We start from the raw sequence: 22330 nt of genomic DNA on the forward strand, positions 1-22330 counted from the left end.
CCTTAAGGTCAAGGTCAACCTCCACAACAAATGTGGAGGAGTCACCCGTAAAACACCACTAATTTTCGTAAAAAAAAGTACTGTAGATGATATTGTGATAAAAAAAAAGTAGAATGTTTAATGATAACATAATTTATAAATATATTTTTTATCGGAATACACATTTCATTTTTCCACAAAAGTATAATATATCAGAGTAAAATTTCAAAGTGCACATCGTTATAATTACTGGCGGCAATGCAATCATTATAGATAGGAGCAGTAGCAGTAGCAATTTTTTCGTAAAGACTTGAGAAATAAAAGGAATGATGTTTTATATTGAAAACATAAAATTCCAAATTCCAAATTCTTCGTAAATATGTAAAAGTTGCAAACAATGAAGTAGATTTATGTAAAAAAAAAAAAAAGGCACAACATAGACTATATTAGCTATCGGGACGACATAAACTGTCCCGAAAGAATGTTATTATCTACTTAACAACAGGAAAGAGAAAAAGAGCACAACATAGACTATATAAGCTATCGGGACGACATAAACTGTCCCGAAAGAATATTATTATCTACTTAACAACAGGAAAGAGAAAAAGAAAGAAAGAAAAAAAAGAGCAAAAGGAAGAATATGGGATAGAAAGAAAGAAAGTAATGTGCCTTCCTGATGTAAACCTGATAAAAAATGTTGGTGAGATGACGTTTCAATTGGTAAAGAAATGAATAGAGTTTCGTTGATCGTAAATCTTTCCTTTTGCTAAATTTAGTTATGCATGACATCACCTCTAGGGCGGGGGAAGGTTTTAGCAATAATGAATGCATTGGTCGTCAGTTCATCAAGTACACATCACCAGCTGTTAAAAGGGGTGAAAACGACTAGAAAGCCCGGTGATTTGATAACAAATCATAATGAAGCAATGCCGAGACTTTAAAGGGAGATTTGGACAATTAAAACGTTAAGATGGGTAAGTTTTTGGTTTTTCTGCGATGACGAATCATTTGTTGTGACACAGTTTTTACCATACTAGTGTCTGACCGTCTCGGGTGTGGAAGACAATGTGTCATCACCCCTAGGGAGGACTGTCATATAAAGTAATGGGAGTCTGGGAACGAAAAAATAATGTTTCACTGACTGATGCGTTCAAAAAAATACCATCTTGGATGGCGATGGTACATTTGTATTTTAGCTTTGGTAGGTATTTGTGGTGTCTGGAGCCAGTTTTCGAAAAAGAACATTGAAACATGTCCGTTTTTCATGTTTGCATTTTCCATCAAGAAAACTCAACACCACACATTAATGAAGCACGAACCAAGCAGCGTGCAGCTGTTTTTGCTAAGGCCCGACATCTCAAAAATTGGTGTTTTTGACCGTGCATACACCCGTGATGGCCGTATTATCGTGCGAGACACCAAAGGCAAACGCTTCAAGTTCACCAAACTATCAGAGATGTCCAACTACCCCGACCCTCCTCCCACAAAATCTAAGCATATCGGCGCGACTACTTCCAGCGCGACTGAGTGCTGCTAGCTCTAACACTAACACTAAACATGTTGCCCCCCTCAAGCCACTGGATACCTCGACCTCCAAACAGAACACAAACCGTCAAGTCAATCGGTGATGAAAGACAATAATAGAAATCGATTTTCGACAATCTCTGGATTTAGTACACAATAATTATTTACGTGTAGTATCAAAATAGACATGTGCACCCTTGTGTTTACACGTGCCTATATATATACATGGTGGACCCACGTATTTAACCTTGCCAATTATAAGTATGTGTACATAGCCTGTTATGGATGAATATTGTTGATTGTTAATTTTTATTCAACATGTGCGGCATTAAATAGACATATCCTTATTTTCTACATGTAAGTAGCTTTTTGACATCCCCTAAGTCTCACTGTGTATAAAGATATCTGTCTACCTATCTGCACATGAAATACATGTGATCTTATGCTCACACATATATATATGTACAAGTGTTTGGCTCAACAAATATAATTTATCACTATTGTACTTCTTACTATCAATATGATGGTTGATCTGCTTCTCTAAATTTATTCTACCACACTTAATAGTCACCATGGATCCGCCATGGATGTGTAATAAAATTCGTAGAATTGCTAAAAAGGAATATCACAACAAACTCACCTCTAGCTTACGTGACACGAATAGTCTAAATAACAAATCTTGGTGGAATACTATAAAATTATTTATTGGCAACCCTGGTAAATCAAACTCAATTCCAACTCTAGTACATGCTGGTTCCCAATACGAAACAGCGGGTGAAAAAGCCAAACTGTTTAATGATTATTTTTCTTCCCTACTTCGTCTACTGTAGACGACTCAAGCTCTCATCTCCCCGCTAACCAAACTCCAGTTCATAAATTAGACAATATCATTATAACAGTTGAGGATGTTTGCGATGCTTTATTATCTCTCGATACCTCGAAAGCTACTGGTCCAGATCTAATGAATCCACGCCTATTAAAAGAGGGTGCACATAAATTATCTTTGCCTTTATGCACCCTTTTTAGCTTATCTATACAAACTGGCATATTTCCTGACTCTTGGAAAATAGCTTATGTTATTCCTGTACATAAAAAGAACGAAAAGAACGACGTGAAAAATTATCACCCTATTTCTCTTTTAAGTATTATTGGGAAGGTATTGGACAGGTGTATGTTCAAGTATGTTCACAATTTTCTACATGAGTATAATTAGTTACAAAATGCTAGTCTGGATTTCGCCCCGGTGATTCCACAGTAAATCAATTATTGGCTATTACAAATGATTTGGGAAGGGCAGTTGATTCGGGAAAAGAAGTAAGAGCGGTGTTTCGTGATATAAGCAAGGCATTTGACCGAGTGTGGCACATAGGCCTTATATGCAAACTTATTAATATTGGATTAGGCGGTAAAGTGATTCAATGGTTCAAAAACTATTTAACAAATAGAAAACAAAAAAGTTATTATCAACGGGGTGGAATCATACTTCGCAGATATCAAGGCTGGTGTTCCTCAAGGTTCGATATTAGGGCCTCTTATGTTTTTAATTTATATAAATGATATTGTTATTGATATTGCCTCTTTAATTAAGCTTTTCGCTGACGACACCAATATTTATATCATAGTTGATACGCCCTTTTTGGCAGCTGAACAACTAAATAATGACTTAGAAAAATTCAATGTTTGGGCTAAACTGTGGCTAGTGGATTTTAATTCACAAACAACCAAGAGTATTATTATATCAAGGAAAAGAGTCCCTCCCAACCATCCTCTCCTATATCTTAACAATGCCCCAATAGAAAATGTGAACTGCCACAAACATTTAGGTGTTACACTGTTTGAAGATTGTAGTTGGCCTATACATGTTGATGACATTATCAACAAGGTGACGACTAAACTAAACCTTTTACGGAAAATACGTTTTACCCTTGATAGAAAAAGGTAACAAATATTATATTTTACTTTTATAAGACATATTTTGGAATATACTGACGTCGTCTGGGACAATCTAACTATTGAATATGTAAATAAAATTAACCAGGAGGCAGCGGGAACAGTATGTGGTGCTACAAAACTTACAAACCTAAATAAGTTGTATATAGAAACCGGCTGGAAAACTTAAGTGAAAGAAGGAAAAAACATAAATTGACATTTTTTTTATAAATGTTTCATCATCTCACTCCTGATTATCTTTCCAAGTTTGTACCTCCTAGCATGTCTGAAATGCATAACTAACGCACTAGGCATGTTAACGATCTTACAGGTATCAGATGCACTACTGAGTTTTATCGTAAGTCTTTCCTACCCTCAGTTATTTCTCTTTGGAATAATATTCCTGAGGAGATACGTTTTAATCCTTCGTTGCCTAACTTCAAAACCTATCTCGACTTGAATTCCAGGGGACGCCCCCCTGAATATTATTATGTAGAATCGAGACAATATCAAATATATCATACTAGACTACGTCTCGGTTGCAGTTCTTTAAAACGCCATCTTTTTGAAAGAAATCTTGTTGACAATCCCTTATGTTCATGTGGACATTTTGTAGAAGACAGTTCCCATTATTTGTTATATTGTACTAATCACATTGAATCACGCCAAAGATACCTGACTCCATTGCCTTACCAATTAAGGGTTCATTTATTACTGTTTGGTGATGTATCAAAAACATGTGATCAGAATGTAAACATTTTTATACATGTAGCTACTCAACATTTTATCAAATCAACCAGAAGATTTACAAGCAGTTATAATTCAACCACATAAAGTTATCATGTAAACTTAACTACCCACCCAACCGGGTAAAACTCAGTTACTATCTTTATCCCTAATATCATGTTCTATCTGTTTCTCTCCACAGATTCTTATGTACATATTTAGGCTATCACTGCAAAGTTATACATTTATTATCAGCAAAGCTTGTTATATATGATGAGAAGGACTATGTATAAGTACAACAGTACTTGTTTCCCAATCATCTGAATGCAATGTCTATGCAATTGTTTATTGATATGAATAAAATAGGGTTTAAACTAATAGTCACTAAAAGTATATTTCTATATAGTCTATACAGTCAGATGCACATACATTTTTTCTATATCTACATGTATATCAAGTTTGCGTCCAGTACAACTGGACCATTATCAATATCTACTCAATTTACTGTTTGTATTCAGGGTTGTGAAATCTAGTTGACAAAAAAAATCAACCTGTAACCTTTAGTAATACATGTATAACAACTGATCTGCTGTGTAATGATGTACATTAAATAATTTTATTGTGTTTGAGCTAGTATTACCTGTCAAAACATTAATTGAATTATATATTTGTATAGATCCATATTTTCTTTTTGCTTGCTTGGTGGACATTCATGGCCAGTATACGTAGTGCAGAGTGTCTAGCATATACAGTTCATATAATACGGTAAGATGACAATAATAACACAGTGCTACTATCTCAATACCATTGTTTAATTCTGTATTATCTTGCCAACCTACACTGACCTTATATTTATCCACTATTTCACGTACCTGTAGTGTTTAGGTATTAGTGTTCCAAATGTATAATCCATGTGCACTATTTGTCAACACGTGTCTAGCACCATACTGTTAATTCCCTGTAATTTAAGTGCTGTACCGGTTTCGTTTTTACCTTGATGAACTTTGGCATATTTTGAACCTGCGGATGTCCGTCTAGGAACATATTGTTAGCTATCGCACAGACCATCAAATAGTAAGCGTACCATAATCGTGTTCAACCAAGATGTCCTTGTTCATCAAATCAGGTTACTCAGGGTGAAAAAGTATAGCAGATATGTCCCGGACAAACATTTTCAAATACAAAGGTCAAAGGTCAAGTCATTGATCACAATGACCTAATTCTGTACACTCTGCCATCCCAAGATATCCTTGTACACCAAATCTAGTTACTCCAGGTAACAAAGTATATAAGATATATCCCGGACAAACATTTTCAAAAGTAAAGGCCAAAGGTCAAGTCATACGTCACAGTAACCTAAACCTAGCACACCAAATATGGTTACTGCACGAGAACAAGTTAAGAAGATATTATATACCCCAGGACAAACATTTTCAAATGTAAAGGTCAAAGCATAGGTCACAGTGAGGTCATACAACTGTAGTGACCCTTTTCTTGCACTCTGCACGCCGACATCCAAAGCTGTCGTTGTTCACCAAATCTGGTTACCCCAGGTGAAATAGTATAGAACATGTGTCCCTGACACACATTTCTGACGGACTGCCAGACGGGGTGCAAACCTAGCCCTCCTCCCATTTTTTTTCAGTTCATGGACGTTTGCCTAAATTGCCTAGCCCCATGCCCCGAAGTAATAAAACATGTCAATGTTTACTATGAAGACTAGCCTGTAAACTATAGTTCACTTATTACTATGTTGTATATATATGTTAGCCCTGTATGACCCCTGGAGGGGGCTAGCATGAGTGCATTTCCGGGTGGTGACACACCAGGCTGGGGGAAATCTTTGGTAGTTGTCTATAATAATAATAATAATTTGAGGTTCCTATATACCGCTTTATTACCACCTAGTTCGTAGGTCATTTCAAAGCGATTCACAAATTATGATCCGTGGTTATAGGACCTTTGCAACCAGCCAATATCGTTCTCAACTCCCTGGGGAACATTATATACACATCCCGTGCAGACATTCCATTCCTTGGATACAATGTCAATGAACCAGTTAATTGGGCAGTGGCCATGTACAAATGAATGTGTTGGTGTGACTTCCAGGTTAGAAAAGATATCATTTTTGTGCTTTTCTATTGAACAATGACACTGGTAATTTTGTTCTAAATGACTAATTGTTATGATTTGGCACAAGATGAGGCCTAATTTTCAAGAGGTTAAAAATATCTCATATTTCATGTGATAAGCATTATTTATGATTTGAAGGACAGTACAGGTCTGATATTATACAATTATGGACTTTTGTGCTGGTGAATATGATGTGATATGAACCCGAAAGAGTGATATTAACTGAGGCGAAGCCGAGGTCAATATCACTCTTTCAGGTTCATATCACATCATATTTACCAGCACAAAAGCCCATAACTGTTTTATTATATGCTTCAACAATAAAAAAAAACAAAGCAAAACTACAGATTCTGATTTTTGTACGCGAGCCTCTGTGTAAAATTTAGCCAGGTTTGAATACAACAGTTTATCATTGTAGCTTTCGAAGGCATCGTCTAGGTTCTTTTTCTTAAGATAACATGGAGGAGATGCACTGCGTGTTCAATGGCCTTTTTTTTACGCTAACAGCATCTTTATCCTCGAATAGTTTTGGTAATTTTCCTAACGGAGGAGAAACGTTCGCCAGCAGCCATCTTCTAATGTCGTCTGACAGATCACGTTCCAGTCTAACTGCGCATGTGCTACGACAGGTTCCGGGGAATTTCCATACAGGCTATATTTAGAAATCGATATTCACCGGATAACCAGTCTACATGAGTGTTTGAGGACTGGTCACGCGTTTAGGATCCGACCAATGTGATTGCGAGAAATGTTCATGCATATAATAATATACAATTATGGACTTTTGTGCTGGTGAATATGATGTAATATGAACCTGAAAGAGTGATATTAACTGAGGCGAAGCCGAGGTCAATATCACTCTTTCAGGTTCATATCACATCATATTTACCAGCACAAAAGCCCATAACTGTTTTATTATATGCTTCAACAATAAAATAAAACAAAACAAAACTAAAGGTTCTGAATTTTGTACGCGAGCCTCCGTGTCAAATTTAGCCAGGTTTGAATACAACATTTCATCATTGTAGCTTTCGAAGGCATCGTCTAGGTTCTTTTTCCTAAGATAAGCATGGAGGACATGCACTGCGTGTCCAATGGCCTTTTTTACGCTAGCAGCATCTTTATCCTCGAATAGTTTTGGTAATGTTCCTTACGGAGGAGAAACGTTCGCCAGCAGCCATCTTCTAATGTCGTCTGACAGATTGCATTCCAGTCTAACTGCGCATGCGCTACGACAGGTTCCGGGGAATTTCCATACAGGCTATATTTAGAAATCGATATTCACCGGATAACCAGTCTACATGACTTTCTGAGGACTGGTCACGCGTATAGGATCCGACCAATGTGATTGCGAGAAATGTTCATGCATATAATAAACATGTATATAGACCGGTTCAAGCCGGATACCCGCCTGGTAATTTTGTTCTAAAGGATTAATTGTTATGATTTGGCACAAGATGTGACTTAATTTTCAAGAGGTTAAAAATATCTCATATTTCATGTGTTAAGCATTATTTATGCTTTGAAGGACAGTACAGGTCTGGTATAGAAAGACCGATGCAAGCTGGATACCAGGCTTGAATTGGTGTTTAAGTATGAAAGCTAAATCTGATTCAATTATGGTAAAATATTAATAGGGCTTGTCAATTTGGTTTAAAGTTGAGGAGTACAGTATCAACTAATTTTAATTATGTATATATCATCTACTTCATGTCGCGGTTGGGTGGGGGCGAATCCCAGAAAGAGTCAGGAGGGGGACAGCATGAGGTCAGTCGGCTAATTACTCTAGCCAGCCCTGCTGTACAGCAGGCCAGTGGCAGTATGGGGTATTTGTGTAACCACAGATCCCACTCCCCCTTTATGTACCTAGGGGGAGATGTCCACCTTTGTAATAGTAAACAGGGTGGGCCGGTGTTTAAGGTATATGCGTTTTTGGTAAACAGTTGGCACTTGGCGTCCTATATCCCCTCAGTAATAAGTGCAACTAGGGGGTTCAGATCTTCTGTGTTACCATGGGGGTGCTGGTATTGCCAAGTCTGATTTTTGCTACCTGTACTCTTTCTGGGTTTTGATATACTGCGGCCATATTTCTCCAACTCTGTTATGTAAATGACTTAATTGAATAAATTCAAATTATCCATGTAATTTGGAGTTAATTATTATTTACTCAGTCTTGTCATTAATCACTTTAGCAGCGCTGCATACAGGGAAATTGTTTATATTATAGATATTGTCTGTAAGTTAAAACGTTACTAATATTCCGAGGGATACAACACAATTTTTGGCTTAAAATATGCAATTTATGATTGTTAAAAAAATAAGCTCTGGAAACACCTTGCAATTATAATTAAATATTACAATAGAACAATATTATTCGTCACAAATTGGATTTACAAGTGGGAGAAAATCAATTATTTCCTATATTGAGTGTATCCTGTGGGCGACTCAGACCTCATAGAAAGATTCTTCAATGTCGAACCACCGAAATTAAATACCGATAACGTAGGAAACGATTCAATCAGTCTGAACACTTCAATTCTGCGTGAACGTCATTGGCCAGTTGACTGATCAGTCGATTAGTGTAAAGAGTATGGCCATTGTTGTAAGTAAATGGACTACTGAGACGTCCATAACGTGTTTGTAATGTGAGACATAGTATTAAATCGATACAAATCACAAACATACCGCGTCATGAAAATACCATTATTAGAAGTCCCTAGATGGGCTGTATCGTGAAGGTTAGGAAGATCGGGCGGCAAATATCTACCCTCAAAACAAGATGCATCTGTCAAAATTGGACTTCTTATTTAATATCAGTAGTAAAATGATACATAACTGGTATAGTTTACAGTATTAAAAACAAAACATGTTCTCTAGTACGACATGTTGATCTTTCAGATTAAGTAGGCTTTGCATGGGGGTAGTGCAAATTTAATGTGTGTAGGTGTGTTCGTATACATGTTAGTAGGTGTGTCTACCTACATGTTATATGTACTTTTGCGCTCTGTGCGGCTTGGTAGACGTGTAGATGTAAGTGAATTTGGGCTTAACATTACTACGTGTAATACGTTTATCGACAATTCTGTTTTGTTCCCCGTGAGTTTGTCCTAATTGACGGACTATCCTTTCAAAATATTCAGAACGCAGCAAAGTAAATATAACGTATAACTGTACAACTTTACCTTGCTTCAGAACGCCCTCCATAAGGTTTCTTTGACAAAAATGCGCCCCAGGTTTGGTGTGCACTTTATTCTTTTTAGTAATTCGGAGCATGCCCACTGCTACGGCACTGACACACGTGTCGACATACCATACGTATCGGGAACAGGGTTATTTCGTCAGCATGTTTTTTTGGTCGGTCCAAGATATCGCAAATCTCGCGAGACGACAGGATATTTTCCTGAATCTGCATGTATGTCTATAACATGGTGTGTGCCAACATTACATGTCAGTACAATAGGTTTCTAGTTTAACAAAATGCTTAATCCAAAGAGTTTGTTTCACATGCTTGCAGTACCTATACATATCCAAACATTATCTATAGGTTATAAGTTTAAGTGCAAAAAGTTACATATGAAAGTAAAATAACTGAGATAATGTTTTTCGTTGACCTCGCAGTGATATCGTTTCATTCACATGATATATTGGCCTATTTTCGAAAATAGTTGTCTTTTGAAGATTTCGACATTTTCTATCGGCGCATTGACAAATAAATAAATAACCTTTCATTCGTGTATGAAAACTATAACATGCTCCGACATACAAGAAAACATCCATTGAATTTGGCACCAAAACCGGTGCGGAAGTTTTTCGAAGAGGATGCTCATAATACCTCCGCCCAATCAACTTGTTTTAACAGGAGATAATCGGTTATTTTGAGCTACCCTTTCTAAATGTAGTCAGCAAAGCGTAACGTGAAATACGCATATCGGCATTTCCGTCTTATAACCTCTAAATTAGTCCGAAATGACTGACTCTTTTCAAACTTTTTGTGATGGGATATATATTCAGAAGCGAATAACTGTACAACTTTGCTTGAGAACGACCTCCATAAGTTCTCTGTGACAGGGTTTGGTGTTATATTCGTATATCGGGGTATGCCCACTACCACTTCACGGACAAAAATGTCGACATATCAACAGGAATATTTCGTCGACATGTTTCTTTTTTGGTTGGTCTAAGATATCGCAAAATTTCGCTCCGACATGCATAACACACAAACATTCCAATCAGAAAAGGTTCGGGTGTTTTTGACCAAACATTCTGTGACGTTAGGCAAAGTTCAAAAGTTAAACGAAATTCTCGAATGGTAGCCAATTTAATTTGTAGTCTGACGGAAATATCGCAAAAATGCACGACCGTTTTCACTTATATTTTGCTATTTTCTTCCATGAACTAACAGACATAAATGAGAAGGTCACACATAATTTTCAGCATAAATATAATGCTTAGGAGGCGTTCTGTCAATGTTAATGAACAGGATGTAACTCCATCTCTTACTGACAAACGTTATAGGATTAGAAAATAACTAGGCTTCATATAGGAATTGAGTGGATTTATTTTCATGTACATTGCGGCAATGCATAGCAGTAGCTGAATCTACATATCCCGTGGAGCGCGTTAACGCTCCTCAGAAGATGTGTACATCTGCTACTGCTATTCATTACCGCAATGTACATGAAAATAAATCCACTCAATTCATATATTTACGTTACGATTAACAACAATAAAAAAAGTTGCAACACTTTTTGCAAATTTAATTTTTTGATATCAGTATCGGACAGAAAACCATAAAAAAGAAACAGCCAGAACTCCAGCCTACACACGAACTTCAAAGGCTCGACTTACGCCGATCAGATGATTTGTTAAAACGAAAAAAAAACCCTTTAATCTCATAATAAACAACGCTTGATATTCCTTTCATTTTTGAAAGTTGATCTTATTTCATGTTTTTTGCATTTGACGCCGCAAATTATATATTTAGTAAAAGTTTATGTCCGCACTATTTCAAACAACGGTCACCATAGTAACCAGCCACGGTTGCATGTACATCCGTGGAATGTGCTGTTTGCCAGAAATCCTGCTGAGGTAAATGAAGACAAGTTGGTGGATGAAGTGCCCTGTGTCAGCGATGGAGTAGCCGAGATAGTGTGAGACACTTGTGATACCCGTAAGTGTTCTGGATTACCGTCTGAGTGCATAGGTGGACGTTCCGCGATCGACGACAGCTGATCAACACGTGAATTCCCATCGGCGATGGCTGACAATGATGTGGATAACGTTTTCCTCTGTGTTGTGGAGCAAGAACGGTTATATGACCGAATGGCGGACTCGCTTTTGTGTCCAGACACAAACATAAAGTGACACGCCTCAAAACCGAAGTCCGCTCATTACTTGAATAGCTGTGGCCCGGAGGCAATGTGCAGTGTTTGTTCTGTGGCCCGGAGGCAATGTGCAGTGTATGTTTTTGAAATGTTTGTACCACCCTTACAAATGTCGGCCTTGAAGTTGGTATCTGTTCGTTTAGCGAGAGGTTTACACGTAAATCAAACGGAACTTTCTGGACCAGCTTCTTTGATATAGTGGTTGAATAGTTTTCAGCGGCCGAATCCGTTTTTGATATCAACAATTGCAGCCTTGCCACGGGACAGTGGAATGAACCAGTGGCATACATGCATTTTGTTGGGGCTTCACTAGAGGAAAACCCACTCTAATATTTGTTTTGTTTTGTGTTACGATTGATTGTGGCAAATAGACCTTGCTCGTCTGAAATAAATTCAAAAGAATCAACTCTCAGCTGTTCGTGGAACTTAAGTCCCCTGGTAACAAAATGGATAGCCAGGGTTTACCATACGTTCTGTCGGAGGGTGTAAGGGGAGAATAACCCCCTTGGAGGTAAGTGGATATTTGTGTTAAATGTAGGGGCGATATAATTTCTTTGTGTGGCGTTGGACGAGCCACCCCAGTCCTCGTACGCTCCCTTAACAGGCCGTCTAGCGTACGATTCGGTTTTTTAAAAATTTACCCCGCGAACAATATCAATATTCCGACCTACATAATGTATGTCTACTAGATGACGATTTACAGCGTCTCTTATATTGATAAGTGTATCTCTATGGTATTCCTCGGCCTCGTGTGCTGGCATGTTTTCTGCCCGTTGCTTTGTGTTTTAAGGTTTCGCCTCTCAATAAAATTTCGCGAGCACATCTGCGAGGTCTTCCTCACTAACGCTCTCTAGGTCCAAGTCTGCCCCAAAGACCTCTTGTTACAATCTAAATGTAAAAAAAATATCTTCTTTAGCCTATAGATTTGGAAAAAGAGCGTCGTGTGTGTGATGGTTTAAATGGTTATATTAAAATTCGCAATACTGATTCATTTTACCAGTTCTGTATAACAGAACGTATTACACGGATCGACACATTCAACAATTTCCAAATCTGATTTTTTAATCCATTAACGGTAACTGTTTAATAGCTGACATGATTTATTTACCTTGGACTATTTTCAATCCCCAGATTGTATTTTTCTTAGGGGAGGCAGATTGGTTGGCCCCTTCTAGCATTTTCTGTGTCTCGACAGAAATATATTTAAAAAAAAATGGCCAGGAGTGGCACTGGAATATCCCGTGGGGTTGATGTATCCTGTATAAATATTATTCAACATATGTTAAAAAACTTCAAACTCGAAACACAAGTCGACTTGAAATGGGTTTTTTTAACGCTTGTATTAATTCTATTAATTCCACGAGACAGAAATTCAACTTCATAAGTTATTTGCGAGGTTAGTTTTAATTTGAGTGTTTATTGTTTTATTTGTTTACCTGTGTGACGTTAGCAGTGCTGCTGTCCCGTGGGGTCGGGGTTTCTCCTTTTAGCACTGTCTCTAGGGGGTAGGCCATCCCTGGGTCGAGTTATTCATTAGCGTAGCAGTATTGGTTTCCCGTTGGGTCGGGACTTCTCCTTCCGGCACTGTTACTAGGGAGATAGGACACCCCTGGGAGGGTTACTCATCTGCGTAGGAGTGTTGATTTCCCGTGGGGTCGGGGTTTCTCCTTTCGGCATTGTCATTAGGGGGATAGGACACCCTTGAGAGGGGTTACTCATCTGCGTAGCAGTGCTGATTTCCCGTTGGGTCGAGGTTTCTCCTTTCGGCATTGTCAACAGTGAAATCGAACGTTCCTGTGTCGGAGGTTCACTTATTTCCAGCAATATTTTCTCCAATTCATCAACGGACATTTTTTTCAAATAAATCTGGTATGTGAAAGACACCATACGTCTTGATGGGGCTATCTGTTATGGGGCTTCCCTTTCCGTCCGTCATCGCTTAGCTTAAGCGTAACAGTCTAGCAGACGACAAGTGTTGGTTACCTACGATTCGGAACGATTTAGCGAGTCGGAAGTCAGTATTTAAGATGACAATGTTATAAAATAGAAATTGATTTTAAATTGAAAAATCAAATGAGTTAAAAAATAATAATAATACAATGGTGTACCCTTTATGATTTTTGTAATGTTATTATTATTTCTCACTACGTTATCTCGGAGAAGGGGAGATAACTATTCTCAGAAACGGTACTATGCGTAGTAATATGAAGTGGTCATTGCGTGTGAAATCAGCTGACTGGTTGCACGAGGACCGTTGTATTTATAGTGTATTCATAGTCTAATGGCAGTTGTTTTCAGTTGGTAGATTCATATACAGAACAAACATCAAGGATGTAAGAAATTCGCATGCGTGCAACATAATCAAAGCAACATGAAAAATAAGACGATGACGTTACTTATGTAGCATAAGACATATTTTGAGAAAGTTGACTTTGCTTGTTTCGGTATAAGTAACTTAAATTATTTTGAAATTATATGATGATTGAAAATATCGGACTAAATTTAACCTCTTTATTTACACTTTAAGAGGACAGAACATCTGCATATGAACATTAACAGTTACATGAATACAGGGTAAAATACTGTACCAAAGCGAATGTACATCTAATCAGTCAATGTGTGTATAATCTAGGTGTTGACTTCCAAAAAATGCAAAGAATTATATATGAATTGTTTTTTCGCTGCTTTTATTTTTATTTACCATTGTTATCAATCAGCCGTTATTCAACTTTAGCATATTACATCAGTTATGACCTGTTGTATGTTGTACATTTTGTGATTTTATAACTTTTCTATGGTGACTGTTAACCTCCGTTTTATCTGTTATAGGTTTTGCTATGATATTGTCCATGTTAGTGTCTTGATAAAGTGGCAGATGCCTCGAAAATTCGACAATTTCCTTTTTTTTTACGTGCTGTTGCTATTTTTGTTTGTTCGGATCCGGTGCCCGTATTGCATCGTACTGTCGTTATTATCTCTATATAGATCGTTATTTATTTAAACTGTGACACAACTTCTAGTTAATAACTTGCATACTTTACAAACATCGTTTAGTGATTTATTCTTCTTTGATTTACTTATTTTGTTCCATTGATTCAAGTATTAAACAGTTTGACGTTTTCAAAGTGAATGTTTCACTGTAAATAGCCTTTGGTTTCTTGATGGCCGAGGGGATATATCAGAATATTATACATCAGGAAGACTTGTTTTGTGTAGAACATGTTTGTTATTCTTGATAACTATTTGTCTCTGTGTCTTATGTTGTGATACTTGACTGTTCACACTTGTTAATAAAAAGGTTTATGTTAATTTGTTTGTGTTAATACAGGGGCGGATTACCTAGAAACTTTTACAAATCACTTTGTCCGCTGTGATATAGAAACTGGGGTTTATTCTGGTACATGTACGGTGTACATAAATAGCTTCTTTAAAAACAGGTCATCTGTTGTAGCCAAAGTTGTAAATATTTAATGGCTATACATACTTGTATAAGCACCTCCCCACCTTTTGGTGTATTCCTCCACATTATTAGGACACCATAGACATTGCTTTTTAATGTTTTGATCCTCAAATAACCTGACGAGTTCTCAGTTGCTGGTAATGGCCGTGTGGTGCAGACAAACGTTATCTCCGTTTGGCTTTCTCCATCGACATTCAGCACTAACTACTAGGTTCCCCGCCCTGCGATATTTTGGAATTTTAGCAGATTTTGAGGAATACTCCGCATGCCCTGAAATGCCAACTGACATCCCTATCGATAGAAAATAGCGTTTTACATCCGATGTTTTAGATACATGTATATGTTTACTTGGATTACAAAACAAATGAAATAACAGCTTTAGCATGAGAGTCGATACAGTTTAAACACGGGCTGCATTTGCCTGTACGCGCGACAACACATACACGTACAATCCATAGTCTAGTGTAAGGCAGTACTAGTGGGAAAACGAGTATAGAAACCCGTCACACACATTCATATCAAATTAGCATTGAATAGTAAAGTGATTCAATTATTCCCTCGATTCCAAATGCTATTTGAAATGTTTTGCAATTTTCATCATGGTATATTTTCACAATCAATGGGTTGTGAACTTGATATTCCTGATAAGATTCAGATGAGGAATGTCTATATTGGATATTTCATGCAGCTGACGGATATGAAAAGCATGCAGGTGCGCGTTCCCAATCAGTAAAGACATTTACTTAACCTTAGCTAAAGAGTGCATCGACTGTGTTACAAACCTTTGAATTCATCTTCTGTATCTAATGATGACATATTGACATTCTGTTTTCTCTCCATCGATTATATATACAATGTACTTCGGTGTGTAGGAGGAAACTGCTTTGATGTGATTGAATGGTATCAATCAATGCAATATATCTCAATTTAACAGAAGGATAATTGGAACAAGACAGACTAGTGACCGACGACTTCTTCATAACGTATGAGAGACTCGAGGAGGATGTAACCCCTGCTGTCTGTAGATACGTACCAGGGAATTGAATATCGCGTACCTAGGATTATAAATACAAAATGAGAAAGACCAGTCAAGCGCGATATGTGATTCAAAACTGGAGTAAAAGCAACTCGATAGTAAAGACAAAGGACACGGATGTAAAAGACGTGACCACCACTTCTGAAGCCAGAACAGCTCTGTCCGATTTTGGAGGAAAAACAACTCTCCATGGACTACGCTCGTCTACACGAAGCTAAACACACATCCTTCTATTGTGTAAACGTTACGCGCAAAATGTAATTATCTATGGTTCGATATTGAAAAAAGTCATAGAATACAATTATACATGTACGATACAAAGAGCCTTCGTAAACTAAACAACGCTAAAACGGGCATACGGCACTGGGTCACCCATTTGCAATTATTCCTTCAGAAATCTCCGACGAAAATTCAATAAACCAGCTTCACCAAAGTACTTGTTGATGCATGCTCCCATTCATAATAATTACTCAAAAGTACATTGTAAACGCCTGTCTGCCAAATTTGATAACCTGCGAATGGTGCTGAAAACTCTCCTTAACCTGACGAATGAAGCACATGCTACCGGATTGTTGATAACGATGATTTGGTCCGTCAACAGGAACGATTTCAAACACACATGAGAAGATTTGTTTTTGCAAGAAGTTTGTTTAATATTGAAACAGTTAAATGGCCACTTGGAATACTGCAAACTCGCCTCCATAGTTTCCATATTATGTGGCATCATTAATCAGAAGTGGTAATGCACATCAACGAACGGTTACATGCAATGCAGCCCGAGCTTCGTAAAATCAAAATAAAGTTTTTCCTTCCTTTGGCAAACATTAAAAAGAAAATGAACAATTTAATACTTTTTCAAAATGAAACACAGATTTCCATTTCAGAACTTTTGACGTTAGACAGAATTAAGGAATGTATACACAACTTCAAGACTTATTTTCAACGTCTCACTATTAATGACGTATTATATACTATTATATTTATATGTTGTAAAGCGCTTTAGAGTAATTTTTACAAATTAGATTGGGTGCTTTATAAATGTTGTATATTATTATAATGAAGTGGCTTAAATTGATTGGATTTAACACACGGAGAAAAAGGTTTTAGAAATATGGAAGACGGTCGTGGATGATCAGGATTAGACAGAACCATTCCTATTTGAATCTATGTCAACTTACTCCAGGCTTCTTGGATATTTAGACAGAAATAATCACCAATTTCACATATCTTGAACATCTATGCCATTTTCGTACTTTTATTGTAATCAATTAACTTTTCTTTATGACTACGTTAACAAAACTAATTGATGATTCCAAGTATTATAAAGAAGCCGCCCCTATTGACAGTGAGTTAATTAATGAGGTCAGTTACTTTTTTCATTTCACTTGTGAGATTTGATTCAGCTTTTCCTATTAATCTAATTAATTTAAAAACCTTTTTTTTTCAATTTCATTCACAAAATCTGGTTTCATATTATGAAATGATATTAAAAAATCAGATTTTGTGAATGAATGTTTTTAATTTTGAAATATTTCAATTGAAAACATCATTGTTGCATATTGAATAGTGACCATTACCAACTTTAGTAGATTATTACATGTACCAGCTATACGTTTAAAATGATTCTGATATGGGTGTCGTTTAGTCTGCTCAATAAATTTTCAGAGATAGCTTCTTGCAAATGGATGTGTTCTTCAAGCAGCTGAGTTACGAGGAAATTCAACGACATCGCGTACATATGTATTTTCCCCCTTTTTTTGTAAGTATTCACTTCATAAATTACCGACAATTTGGAATTATTTATAAGTCATAAACCTTCTGCTCATAATTACAAATTACTCCATGGAAGTAAAAATATTATTTATTTATTTTTTATTCAGAAATATAACATCTTTAGACGTACACCTAGTTTACAATATACCTACATGTACCAAGTAAACAAAGCAACATTCAATAGAACTAAACACAAGCCATGTGCATTGTGTAAGATACCGGCTAGTCAATTAAATTTGCATTTAACCAATACAAAATAATATCAGTATAATGACATTGTACTTTGCATTACCTATATCTTGGAGGTGTAGCAACGATAAAATTAAGTAAGCACTGTAGAAAACAGCCCGAGTAAACAAGTAATTTGGCTGAAGTCGTAGTTCAAATTAGGTTCATCGTATATGTAAAGAATGAGTTTTATATATGTATTTACATAGCTGTATGTATCTGCGCTCTTTTATGTACAGGCGACATCGGTGGATCAATGGGACTGCTACTAGGAGCAAGTGTGTTGTCTGTTTTTGAAATAATTGAATTTCTTTCTGTTTAAACTTTTATAACATTAAGAGGTATTTTCGAAAATGAAACCCAGATGATGCAATAGTGCAAGATGCTAGCCGATGTATAGGATGTTATACATGTTTTGTAACTAATGTTTAACATTAATTTGATCAGTGAATTTAAGATCATTTGATACAAATTGTGTAATTTTACAAATTTGACTACATAATAGTCTGTTTTGAGATTGTATAGCAAGTAACCTGGTGTCCGTCTGTCTACTTGTGAAATGGGATATAAAAGAGACAAACCATAGTACGTGACATATTGAGAATAAACTGTAAGCTTTGATCAGCTGTTCTAGGATATACATGTACTACTAGAGCCTGTTCGTTTATGTGGAACAACCGGTAAGTTCGTTTCTAAATGTAACATTTTCGGGTACAAATCCTGGTGGACATGCAAAGGTTTATGGAGGCCTTGCAAAGCTTGGTCTTGGCTCGCCTGAAAGCACCATCTGATTACGGGGTCCGACCTTGTTTCATGAAAGAATAACTGTTGAGTGATGGTGCAACGCACCAAATAAGCGCGGGCACACCATGCACATATAGTGTGCATAATTAAGCGATTAAACAATCGGGACGTTGTGCGATAAACTGCACACATAAGTACGATATGGTAAAATATGGTATAATAGAAATGTGACTGAATATGGCAGCATACAAATGTACTTAAAGAAAGAAAGCTACGAGTTTAAGAACGAAATCGTACTTATTCACTAGTCAACCCTTGATATATATCAATAAAGATACTTAGGGATCGTAATACTTTTCCATCGTGCACAAATCGTGCTCGCACCGTGTAAACACCGCGCACATCGCGTAACGTTATGCGATCGAACAACTGTATGTATGAACAATCTCTGACAGAACGTAACTTTTACCACTTTTTGACGATATGAACATTTTCCGATCTCTTGAATATTACTGGAACAACTACAACACATGTGCATTTTAATATGTATGATGTTTTCAGGGATTGTGATGGAAAAGGGCAATGGCAATTTCTCACTTCAAACTACAACTCGGTCTAACAAGGACCTTTAGAAACACTGTTCTTATGTTCAGACATACTGCCTTATTTACCGACAACGTTTATATACATTTAATATTGCTTTATTAAATCCATATTTTTAAAGCTTTTTGTGCAAGCATTATTGTAATCAGCAAATAATAAGTCAAATGGTTATCGGGGTACTTGTAAACAATTCCAGTTACAAAACAATATCATTTCTCTAACTTGTACATATACACTTTATTAATTAAAAAAAGAATGAAACAAGCTATTTGAACTAATACCAGTCATTCCTGTTGGCCCGTATGGTAACAAGCATGGATCTTTATGTGAGAGCAAACCGGAGTACTCGGAGAAAATCCACTTGTTTTGCCTAGGTGTTATCCACTGCGCCTTCCGATGTGTGTGTCGTGTTCGATGGAGGTAGTTTTATCATTTTGTTTGCGTTCCTCTGATGACATAGGATATGGTATAACATGTCATCGCCCGTTTGCGTGTAACGTTCCTCAAAATTATAGGGATGTCCATAATGATTATATAGGAAATACTTCCGAATATAACGATAGCAGCAACATAACCCATCACCATACACGACGTTCTATCATCATGTACACTCATACGCTTTCGCTTGTAAGATGACAGGGCTGTTTTGTTGATTCTAAGACTCCTGATCACGCTGGCGAAGTCCCTTCCTACAGTGAAGGTGTATGGTTCAGGATGACACGTACATAATGACATGTTAGTATTCAGGGAGGTGGATGTGTCTGTGAAATCAAAGATGTCACTTCATACATGTGTAGGGTGTTAAACGAATGGAAATATGTATAATGCACAATTTGTTTACTTATAGTAGCATTGTTATGAATATCCACTTCAATATTTATAGACAAAGAAGATAGAATGAAATAATGATCAGCGTTATTACTATAATAGTTTATTAATGTCTGTCATCATTTCTTTAAATCGTGTACTATGACAAACATCAAAAATGTTACACGGTTAGCATCAATGATATTATATAATGACTAGCATCAATATAGGAATAGCCTCATATGACATTTAGCATCAATATAACATAGTGGCAAATATAGAAAACGTAATAGTGTAATATATTGAAAAAAGTTCACTACTTTTAGTTTTGCTTTTTTTGCGATAGTGTCTCACATTTATCGATCATCACCGAGAATGAAATTAGCGGAAAGAGCGCTAAGAATTATAGATATATAAAAGCTACTGTATTTGAAATTAAGGGTTCCTGTCCTCAACATACATAATCTGTTTGGCCTTTCTTTGCGATAGTGTCTCTCATAGATTATAGGTACTTTAATTAAATTTGTAAAAAAACCGTTGACAAGCCGCTGGAATACGCTGTTTAGTCTTTTCGTATACTTACGGAAAAAGATAATGCCAGTTAAGAGTAATGAAATGAATGAGAAGTGTGAACTTACCAATTGGTGTTGTAGTGCTAGTAACGACTGGTGCTATTTGAGTTGTCGACTGCTTCACAACACCTGTATAATAATTGTAATATAACTAGGTAGTAACTCTGAGTATCATACAACTCTTACAATTACACAACAAAGTTTAAATGATGAGCTCTGTCGTCCGAGCAGAGCAGGGCGTTACCATAATCCAGCCGAGCGGTAACAAGTGCATGCACCAAAATCTTGCATGCATCTGCAGTTAGAAACTGACGTTGCATTCCACCTCAAGATGCTATTACAGCATGTTATATCAAAACTAGTTCTAGAACTGATGCTAGCATTGCCAAGATGTTATTACACCATGTTATATCAAAACTAGTTCTAGGACTGATGCTAGCATTGCCAAGATGTTATTGCACCATGTTATATCAAAACTAGTTCTAGAACTGATGTTAGCATTGCCAAGATGTAATTACACCATGTTATATCAAAACTATTTCTTAAAATGATGTTAGCATTGCCAAGATGTTATTACACCATGTTATATCAAAACTAGTTCTAGAACTGATGTTAGCATTGCCAAGATGTTATTACACAATGGTACTCTTACAATTACACAACAAAGTTTAAATGATGAGCTCTGTCGTCCGAGTAGAGCAGGGCGTTACCATAATCCAGCCGAGCGGTAACAAGTGCATGCACCAAAATCTTGCATGCATCTGCAGTTAGAAACTGACGTGGCATTCCACCTCAAGATGCTATTACAGCATGTTATATCAAAACTAGTTCTAGAACTGATGTTAGCATTGCCATGATGTTATTACACCATGTTATATCAAAACTATTTCTAAAAATGATGTTAGCATTGCCAAGATGTTATTGCACCATGTTATATCAAAACTAGTTCTAGAACTGACGTTGCATTCCATCTCAAGATGTTATTACACCATGTTATATCAAAACTAGTTCTAGAACTGACGTTGCATTCCATCTCAAGATGTTATTACACCATGTTATATCCAATCTAGTTCTAGAACTGATGTTAGCATTGCCAAGATGTTATTACACCATGTTATATCAAAACTAGTCCTAGAACTGATGTTAGCATTGTCAAGATGTTATTACACCATGGTATATAAAAACTAGTTCTAGAACTGATGTTAGCATTGCCAAGATGTTATTACACCATGTTATATCAAAACTATTTCTAAAAATGATGTTAGCATTGCCAAGATGTTATTACACCATGTTATATCAAAACTAGTTTTAGAACTGACGTTGCATTCCATCTCAAGATGTTATTACACCATGGTATATCCAAACTATTTCTATAACTGATGTTTACGTCGCCAAGATGTTATTACACCATGTTATATCAAAACTAGTTCTA

At 36.6% G+C, this 22330-nt stretch overlaps 1 protein-coding gene across 1 annotated transcript in view; it reads right to left on the reverse strand.

Moving 5' to 3' along the window:
* Nucleotides 1-19822: 19822 nt before the first annotated feature.
* Nucleotides 19823-22330, reverse strand: part of LOC110445771 — a 12155-nt gene continuing 9647 nt past the window's right edge. Inside the window, exons 3-4 of the mRNA XM_021490551.1 lie at nucleotides 20965-21027; nucleotides 19823-20280 (exon numbers count right to left, since the gene is read on the reverse strand). Coding sequence (XP_021346226.1) covers nucleotides 19949-20280; nucleotides 20965-21027 — 395 coding nt within the window. The 3' untranslated portion in view covers nucleotides 19823-19948. The remainder of the gene's footprint in view (nucleotides 20281-20964; nucleotides 21028-22330) is intronic.

The sequence above is a fragment of the Mizuhopecten yessoensis genome, unplaced genomic scaffold (assembly GCF_002113885.1).
Source record: "Mizuhopecten yessoensis strain PY_sf001 unplaced genomic scaffold, ASM211388v2 scaffold2369, whole genome shotgun sequence".
Taxonomy (NCBI): domain Eukaryota; kingdom Metazoa; phylum Mollusca; class Bivalvia; order Pectinida; family Pectinidae; genus Mizuhopecten; species Mizuhopecten yessoensis.